The following is a 9,746-nucleotide window of genomic DNA, read 5'->3' as shown; positions in this document are numbered from 1 at the left end:
TGCTTTCAAGATAAAAATTAAATATAAATCATTTCATTTAAAAATCAATTTTAATCAAAACTAATTTTAGAAGATTCAATTTATTAAACACTTAAACTGGAAAATACTACATGATCAGGAGAAAAAAAATAACAAAAAAATATTACTCCTTTTTCTAATTTATACATTCAATTTTATTGTAAAGCGCCAACTTATATGAAGCCTGCTAGAATTAAATTGGGAGCCTCTAGGACAAGGTCTTTGTTAAATGGGCTTTCAAAGGTTAATAAGAATATAAGATTGGGCTGACACTTGCGCTTCCACTGAGGGGTGATGATGATTTGCAAAGGGCTACAACTTCCAACATTTCCAACTATTGCTTCCTATATCTCGATACAATTCGGAAAGTCCAATTCGAAATATAAAATTGTAAAATTATATTTTGGATTGGATTTTTAAGAATGTAATAAAGTATAAGGACAGTTTTTGAAAAGACAAATGAGGAATCCTGACGGCCTTACCAAATAAATAAATAAATAAAGCAAGTAATAAACCATAGTGGCATTTTTATTTATTTTTCTTTGCTTATATTATTCATGCAACATTTTTATGAAGCTACATAATACAACTTTTTTTTTTCTATTTCTCTCCATCTCTATCTTAAACATTTTTTTGTCTTTCCATTTCTTTCTTTATTGTACAATTTTTTTGTCCAAAGATTGTATAGATGCAAATTCTCTTTTCTAATCAGCAAGTTGATGAACATAAAGATACAAAACTCAGTAAAGACTGAAAAAGAAAAGGGCCATTGCCAATGGCTCCAAGATAGTGGAAGCTCCTGGACAAAGTCATTTATAGTTTTATACTTTTCTTTCAGATAGCACTTTCTTCTGCTTACCTGCATGCTGTTGACCTCGGATTATATAAACGCTATCGTTTGGTAATTACTAATTAGTTACATTACATTCAACCCAAAATAGAAACAAGAGCCTATAGTTGTAACCTCTATTATTATTGTTTAAATTATTATAAACATGAAGGTTACTAAAGACAACCATGAGAATAAATCACATGGTTTCTAATCCAATTCTATAAATCACATGTGTACAATTTTACTACCAATTAAACTGATGGTAAGAGTGTGATTTAACAATATTATGGGTTTAAAACCATGAGAATAAATCACATGGTTTCTAATCTAATCCTATAAATCACATGTGTATACAATTTTACTACCAATTAAACTGATGGTAAGAGTGTGATTTAACAATATTATGGGTTTAAAGATTTAATTGTATCAACTAAAATTGTGAAAATATGTACTCTAAGTTGAAAGAAATTTCATAATTTAGTCCCAATACTAATAATAAAAATAAGGATGACATAAAAAGAGACTTGAAATAGAATAAGAATTACATTATTACCTGCTCATATTTTCAAATGATTTACTATCATAAATTTCATGGGGGAACATTAACTGCGATGTTAGCAGTCATAAGACACCCATCAGTAAGAAAAAAAAAATTGAGGGAAAAGATTGAAAGACTAGAACGAATATTATTGACCTTCGTCTGAAATATGATCAGAATGAATATGGCCAAAAATGTCAGGACAAGAGTTCCAATTTCCTTGTTTTCGGGCCTCCCAATACCCTCCTAAGTAACGGTAGGTGCCGCTTTTATCCCTACCAAACCACCGTGGTTCCCACCCGCTCTCTTGCATTTTCCGAGCCTGAATCCCATTCAAACAAATATCAAATAACAAACATAACTAATGAAGTTAACTTAGAAAATAAGTACTATGGCATAGGGACTTGGCTTCTCTAATGTGCAAAGTGTTGTTGAGATTTTGGCAACTTTATAATTTATTTTATGTATGTATTATATTATATTATGTTACAATTACAATTTCAAAAGTTTCTTAATTATTGGCTATCACTTTATTTTTTAAACTACACCCCTCGCTTACTTTAGAAAATTAAAATATATAACTGGAAATACACTATATTAATGACTTCAGTTTCCTCACCCCAAAGAAACCGGTTGAAGAATTTTTTAACTATCTAACATGTACAAAAAGGAGCCAATCCGCTAGGTGTCTCATCTCATCAGTGATCATAAGATTGTAGATACTATTACACCAAGTGAAATCGCAGTCAACAAAAACATGATCAATTGACCCTCTTAATCATATTTCCCCCATACCATAAGTCTTTTAAAATGTTGATGATAATCAAAGATAAAATGCTCCACACCCAATAAATTAACATATATATATATATATATATATTATATTGGTGGTTTTCAACTCCAATAGGATGCTGATATCCTTGAGCTAAATAGCATCATTCTATTCCCTTTTTAGTTTTTACAATGAAGGGAAGAATTAACTAGTTGTAAATTAGCACTTAAAAAATATCAAAACTTGTCTAGTCATGCTATAAGCTGCATCATAGGATATTTCCAATTTAATTAATTATAAAATAGGCACCTTGGTCTGAAAGATGGGCATGGAAAATTTGTCCAAACTGATACTAGGGCAGATAAGTGACCACACATTAAGAGCAACTCAGTCAAAAGTGTTCCCATTAAAAAGTAAAGCAGTTAGTGTTTGCTTATGTTATGGGAATAGCTATCAGTGTTGAGTATGATTCTTGTCTTCCACAAGTAGTTGGCATTTGATGAGTCAAGGCATTCTAGCAGGATTTGAAGCACTAAATAATCTACTTCCATCCTTAGGTAGCATTTTACGTGTAGACTGAAAGGAACAAGATGAAATTCCACAGAAAAATTCTGTTCAATTTTCCCTGATTTCACCCTTATTAGTAGAACCAAGATGTACTATGTTTTAATCTCATGTCCTATGCTGTTCTAGTTTTAAATCAAACCTATAACAGAACTTCATATCTTGTAGTGTTCATTCCAACATAATGCTAGCCTACAAGTGAAACCAACAAAGGAAACACACAGAGTAAAATGAAATATTTACCTGGCGTTGCCGCTGTTCTAGCCGCAACTTTTCTGAATTTGCCATGTCATACTCCCCATTTTCCAAATGCCTTTGATCTGGTCTTAACCTGGAATCGGTAGGTGGCAGCTTTTCCTACGTATGCACATATAGAAATGATAATAAATGTGGAGCACAAGCACTCACACAATATGCAAAATATAATGATAAGAATATTTTGGTCCTTTTATGTTAAATTTAAATTATTTTATACTTTATAACTTTTCCATGATATAGAAATGATCACAATGTTTCCTTACTAACGCAGCAATAATAATGATTGTAAAAAGGGGGAAAATGCAGCACATTTTCCACTATAAAGAAAGATTAGGAACATAAACTAGCAACACAAGAAAGTATCAGTTAAAAAAATACCTTTAATCCAGGGGTAAGTTCATTTAATGTGATGGCAAACCGAGTGAAGTTATATCTAGTGGGAAACTTGGGAGGCTTACTCCGCTTCCATAGTAGATGGGCATCTGACATCGATTCATAACCCTTCCCTTTCCCACTATAGTCTCCATTAATATAATACATGCTGTCATCCCATTTTCCGAGTAATGTAGACAATATTTTCCCATTTCTATCCTGAACAATACCATGAACCTGAGAGAAGTTCACATGCCAAGTACTATATTAGACAGAAGTTAATATCATAGCAAAGACAAGCCTCTGTAAAGATGGAATCCATGAAACAGATATATAGAACCTGGTGAGGATTTCGGTCAATTATAGATTGTTCCTTGAATTTCAGTTTACATGAGTAGTCTTGATTTCCCTGTATACGCATTGTACCATAATGATCACAATACAGCTTTCCCAATATGAGATTGTATATTGATGTTGTAACCTGGAAGAAAAGCTCCATATCAGTTTAGAACCAAATCTCAACACACAATTTTCTTCATGGATAGTGGACACATGGTAGTGGAAACAGTTAAATATACCTTACTCCACTGGCATACTTCACCATCATCAAATTCCAAAGTCAAAATGCCAACAGGATCAAGCTGAATTGACCGACCCCAAAATTTACTCTTTAAGTTGCTATCTCCCCAAAATTTCCAACCTGTACCCTCACAGTGACATGCAACTATCATTGGATGATGACTGACCTGTGAGAAAACAGAAATATAATAATTTCAAAATGGAAACAGACATATTCTAAAGGCATAATCATATCCATTGTTGAAATTCAAATTCTATTGCCTTTCATTGAGTTCTGTGGAATTTAAGCACCCAATTACATGATTTTTCATTCATCAAATTAAGTGGAGTAGTTTTAATATTCTACTTGAGTTCTTCCCTCAAACTGCCTTTATATTAGGAACTCTTTTTTCCTTTTCATCCAGAAACAATAGGTTCTAACTTCAAATAAGCATGATTACAGATTACTGATATGTAGGAATTTAAACAAATAATAAATTGAAATACATTATATAACAACAACAAATAACGAAGTAACATTTCACACACATAGACCTTTTATTCTCGCAGGTGAACTTTCAATGGTAGGTTATCTGTAAGTATTGCACTAAGCACTCGTTAGCCTTGGAATTTCATGACCTCCCTAACCGAGTAACATCCAAATTCACTCCCTAACATTTTTGTACCAAAAGAATAATATGTGGCTTTCACTTTCTCTATGCTACTTTTTTAAGGTATCAAACATTACGATAAATACAAACATAAATGATCAAAATAATCAAGAAAAGGATCATCTATTCAATGATATCAAGTAAACCTTCTCTGATAAAAATCGAAAGCCTTTATCTGGAAAGTCAGCCTCATATGTTTCCCCTAGCAACGGGTTAAATGGTTTGCAAATTCTCCCTTCAGTTGAAGCATAGGCAGATATAGCAAACGCAGCAACATTGAGAATTCTCATGAGGCTATTACCCTGCATAACATTATCAATGAGTTAAAATAGTTAGAACATTGCAGCCAGTCATACATTGAAGAACTAACAGCAAAGTAAAAAACATGGCAACGTGAAACTTGGGTGCCATCTCCAGACTTACCCTTCTTCCCCATTCATATGCTCGGTCTAGAAGATATGAATACTCCATTTCTTCACAACATTTTTGCAGAGACGAGAGAGGCTCATTAAAATAAACAGGAAGGCAAACTTTAGTTAGATCCTTCCCGATATTATCCTTAATCATTGACCAAAGGCTGACACCTTTCTCCTTTTCAACAGGGTTGGGCAATTTCCTACGCCGTTTAACATAAGGATAGTTGGTTACAACAGATCTAATTGAAGGATCTACATCCTCCTCTGATTCAACTGTATAGAGTCCATCATCATCTGAAGAGAAAGAAGAGACCCTAATATCAGATCCATTACTTTTAAAAGAATTGGATGATGATAGAAAATCACGAGTGTCAAAAAAGGCAGTGTCATCTTCATCTGTTTCTTCCTCAACTGCATCATTTCTCTCATTATCATCCTCAGACTCACTTGCACTTGCTTCTGGATCAAAAAGTGAAAATAAAAAAGAAAATGGAAATAGTTCATAAAAAATCAGAGTATCAAAGATAATAGCTGGCATTTAAGCACTTCTAGTTTCAAGAAAATGCACAACCAAAACTGAATCACACAATGAATAGATCTTAACCATATGAACAGGTCACCATTCAAGCACTTACCGCTAGATTTTTCCTGCCTTAATCTAGAGGATGCCTCTTGATCATTCAACTGTCTTTGGCTCTCGTCAACAACAGTGTTCTCCAGATCAACCTTTTCTGTCTACAACAATGAAGTACATATATAAGTTTTTTATCACACAAGAATAAAAGGCTAACCTTGAAATGTCAACAAATAAATAGAAAACCTTTAAAAGATAAAAGATCAAACAAAAACTCTCCACAGCCAAAGAAAACCATTTTGTTTTATCCATGGAGGAAACCATTAAAACATGGATAATTCAATGGATGTGACTTAGTATTAAAGGTCACAACCTTGCCAAGAAATATTCAAACATTTTCTATTTCAAAGTTAACCAAGTCCATTGACTCTCTCCTAATTAGAATGAAAACAGCAATTTGGGGGAAAGAGAGGGAGCCAGGGAGGGACTGTACAATCTCAGGAAGGCACAAAATACATTAACAGAAAACATGGCAATCTATTAATATCTACCTTTCAAATTTTTGGCCCATACTTAAGGTGCTCAAACTTATTGGATAAACAAAAAATACAATATAAGAACACTCAAAATTAGGTATAGCATTTTATGATTAGTCAATCCACTGAACCTTTGCACGCTTGGCCTTTAAACTGGTTGAAAACTTTTGCAGCAACACAGATAAATAAATGCAACCCAGAAATATAATCTCACTAGTGTCTCCTTTCAACCGATACATTTTTTTGTAAAGAACTTTCAGTTGTGCATATATATCATCAGTCCAATTGTCCAAGGATTAATTTCTAACAGAATTCTGCTACTATTACGTTAGAGCATCATCACAAGAAGTAAGAGAGAATAAAAGGACCTTGAGACCTACTAACCATAACTTCATTCCTTTTAGATATAAGATTTATATTTTATAGACACCATGATACTGAACCCCTACTTGAGGCGTCTAACTAGTTATAAAAAGACTCTAATACGAGATATGGAACTAAGTGTTCGTCACAAACCAAAACCAATTCAACAGGAAAGGGAGAAGAAATTGACAGAAGAACACTGAATATTATTAAGTTGCACCTCTGTCAAGTGAACTCAAAAACAAGCCATTAGATTTCGGTTCTAGGTTGTGTACAAAGGAGAGAAAAAAAGGAAAAAAACTTGAGAAATTACACATTTGACATTTGACAGGATGATAATGCACAATTCTCTATTTTCTTTTAAATGAAAAGGATAAAGACATGGCCCCCTCCCTTCTTTGCTGCAAATCTTAGACTACTACTAAGAATTACCAGCTTTCTGTGCAATAGTAGAAATCCACCAAGAATAGCCAGTTTGATTGGCATGAAGTTTTCTACTTTTCATTAAATGTACCTCTAATTGCCGCAGAGTGTCAATCAGTGTCACCTGCTTCTGCTTAAGCAGCAGAAGCTGGTTTTGCAGCGCAGCATACTCATTTCTCATAATTTGCTCACTGTCCTGAATAGCTGCCTCACTTACACCTTCCTCCACAAGCCGATGCCTCAGTTTTTCAGTCGAAATGGCCACATTGTCCACCGGTGCCATCAGCTCGCTGTTGGAAATGCGAGGAAACATATCTTTCACAGCCTGCAGGGCCTCCATCCATGCCACTCGATCCTCCCGAGTGTCGGCCCTCAAGTGGAGTCTCTTAGTCCCAGTGAAAATGGAAAACCTCTTGTCATCTGATCTGCTCTCTCGAATAGTCGAAACCTACACACACAAACACAGAGACCAACGTAACAAAAACAAACAGAACTCCTCACTCACAACACCAGAAAAAGAAAGGAAAAAAACACCATGCCACCCCCATCAAAGTTTCTATATATTAACTAACATCTCATCTGATAAATTAATAACCAATTTTAAAAAACAGTCCACCACCATGATGTCAAGGTTTTACAATATCTACGACTACAACCGCAACTGCAGCAGCATTTGTCCTCAATTTCTTCAATATCAAGGATTGCAACTAAATCTCCACTTCAATTCAAAACTTTTTCGTTTATGAAACCACACATATCCTAGACAAGAAGCAATCCTGCTCGAACCAAGTAGAACCATTGTGAACAACAAATGTCTCCATCGAGTTTAATTTTAAAAACTTCGTTAATAACCAATTCCATCGATCATCACTAAAAAAAACGAACACTAGATACATAAATCGGATATTCAGATTCATATATAAACAAGTAAAGACTTACTAATTAAAACCTCTGAATTACTAATTTCGTAACCGGTGTTCTCCCAGCGTCGTAACCCAAACCGAAGCGAAATTAAAACGGAAAATAAACAGAAACAGAAATAGAAATAGGAATAGGAATTAAGCAACAAACGGAAGAGAATGAAGGAAGATGAAACGAGGAATCGACCTTGAGATGGATTTCGCCGACGGGCTTGCGGCGATGGTTGACGTGAGTGGAATTGCGGTTGCGAGAAATCATGCGCGCGGATTCGTCGCCGATCACTTTCGATCCCTTCTCGGTTTCGGAGTTGACGACGATCTTGTCGGGACCGTGAATCTTGTAGTAGGAGAGAACGCCGTCCTGGAGCACGAACCAGCGCGGCCTCCATCCCTTCCCGTAGTTCACCCACTTGTGCAGAATCCCCGAGATTCCGTTCCCGACGAGGTCGTTGATTCTGACATCCACCGCCGGCGCCGGAGCGAGGCTCGTGCGGCCGCTCTCGCCGCCGTTGGAGAGGCAGAGGTGGAGTTGGGAGGGACGGGGGGCGGAGTCAGATCTCGCGGCGGCGGCGGCGGGGAGAGGGGGCATGGCGGGGGAGGAATTGTCGGAGACGGCGGAGACGCAGCAGAAGGGATGCATTAAAGGTTGGAGTCGGCGGCACGGCGAACGCGAATGAGGGTTGCGGTGGTGATTGAATGATGAAGGGTCATGGTATGTTTGTGTGTCGTTGGTGATTGGAAATTGGAATGGTGAGAATGGAAGAACTCAAGAGAGGGAGGGAAGGAGTGCAAGTTCGCGTGAAGGATCCCGAGATTAAAAAACGGTTACGTTCTAAGTGCTCTAACTAAAATTATTTTATTTTTCTATTTTTTTTATTTGTTTGGCGAAACAAATACAATGTAGAAATTATACTATGGGTCTATTTGATACACACAGTAAGAAACAGGATGACAAAGAAAACGACACGGAACAGTTAATTAAGTTGCAACACAAACATAATAATATGAAAATTACTATAATAACCTCTTTAATATGATTATTTTAATATAATTTATATTATTGTTATATTAAAAAATAACTATAATACTATATATTTTTTTAAGCTGCACGTATTATACATTATAGGGTTAATTAAGTTTTTAATTCTTAATTTTTTATTTCTAATTTTAAAAAAAATATTTAGTCCTTAAACAATTTTTCGCTATTATAAATAGTTCTTACAGTAATAATCTGTGTTAAATGTGAGTTATCTACTTAAGTAATCACGTGATTAGTAGATGCGGAGGATGAATTGCTATTTTGTGTAGGAGATATTCTCATGAGTGGTTGTTATACATGAGTGCTTAGAATATTAGGATTTAACAATAACTATTCTTTTTTTTTTCATTTTAATAACATAATATTCTAATTATTTATCTAAATATAATAAAACTTACTCACATATATGTGGTATGTGGTATACATGTGACCTGTAATTTATCTTATTTCATGACACTTCATCACTTAACAGATAACATTAATGACAATAACTATTTTTAATGATAATAAATTCTTTAGAGACCAAATTTTAAAAAATGAATAATTTAGAAACCAAAAATTCAAAACTTCACATTTAAAGACTAAATATTTAATTACCCATACATTTTAATATTCTCGTTTATTTTTGTTGTTGAGCATTGGGAAGTAGTTTAAATATTACTATTTAGGAGTAGTTTTTATGTGGTTTACTTATAAATTTAGCTAGTTAAATTGACTAAACTAGAACTATTTTTGACATGTTGATTAAACTATAACTTAATGTCTTGATAAAAAAAAATTGATTCATAATGTCTTGATATAAAATTTAATCTTTAAAAAATTATGACAGAATACATTTGGTATGTAATTTAAAATGCCATATTATTTTATTTATAAATAAAGTAATATTAAA

At 34.3% G+C, this 9,746-nt stretch overlaps 1 protein-coding gene across 3 annotated transcripts; it reads right to left on the bottom strand.

Annotated features, from left to right (window-relative positions):
• Positions 1-612: 612 nt before the first annotated feature.
• LOC114385135 (oxysterol-binding protein-related protein 1C-like) lies at positions 613-8,659 on the bottom strand. Of its 3 annotated transcripts, XM_028345122.1 has the most exons (12): positions 8,003-8,659; positions 6,987-7,343; positions 5,635-5,734; positions 5,007-5,458; positions 4,730-4,885; positions 3,933-4,100; positions 3,695-3,835; positions 3,361-3,591; positions 2,968-3,081; positions 1,545-1,710; positions 1,404-1,456; positions 613-884 (listed from the first exon to the last, which is right to left on the bottom strand). In XM_028345122.1, the coding sequence occupies exons 1-11, from the start codon at positions 8,453-8,455 to the stop codon at positions 1,440-1,442; spliced, it is 2,355 nt and encodes a 784-aa protein (XP_028200923.1). In that variant the 5' UTR covers positions 8,456-8,659; the 3' UTR covers positions 613-884; positions 1,404-1,439. The 3 variants fall into 3 exon arrangements, with proteins under 3 accessions (XP_028200923.1, XP_028200921.1, XP_028200924.1); XM_028345120.1 differs by lacking the exon at positions 613-884 and having other exon boundaries at positions 1,341-1,456; XM_028345123.1 differs by lacking the exon at positions 613-884 and having other exon boundaries at positions 1,341-1,456; positions 5,007-5,455.
• Positions 8,660-9,746: the final 1,087 nt, after the last annotated feature.

The sequence above is a fragment of the Glycine soja genome, chromosome 14, assembly GCF_004193775.1.
Source record: "Glycine soja cultivar W05 chromosome 14, ASM419377v2, whole genome shotgun sequence".
In the NCBI taxonomy this organism is placed as follows: domain Eukaryota; kingdom Viridiplantae; phylum Streptophyta; class Magnoliopsida; order Fabales; family Fabaceae; genus Glycine; species Glycine soja.
Note: the sequence above shows the minus strand (reverse complement) of the source record. Positions and strands in the feature narration are given on the sequence as shown.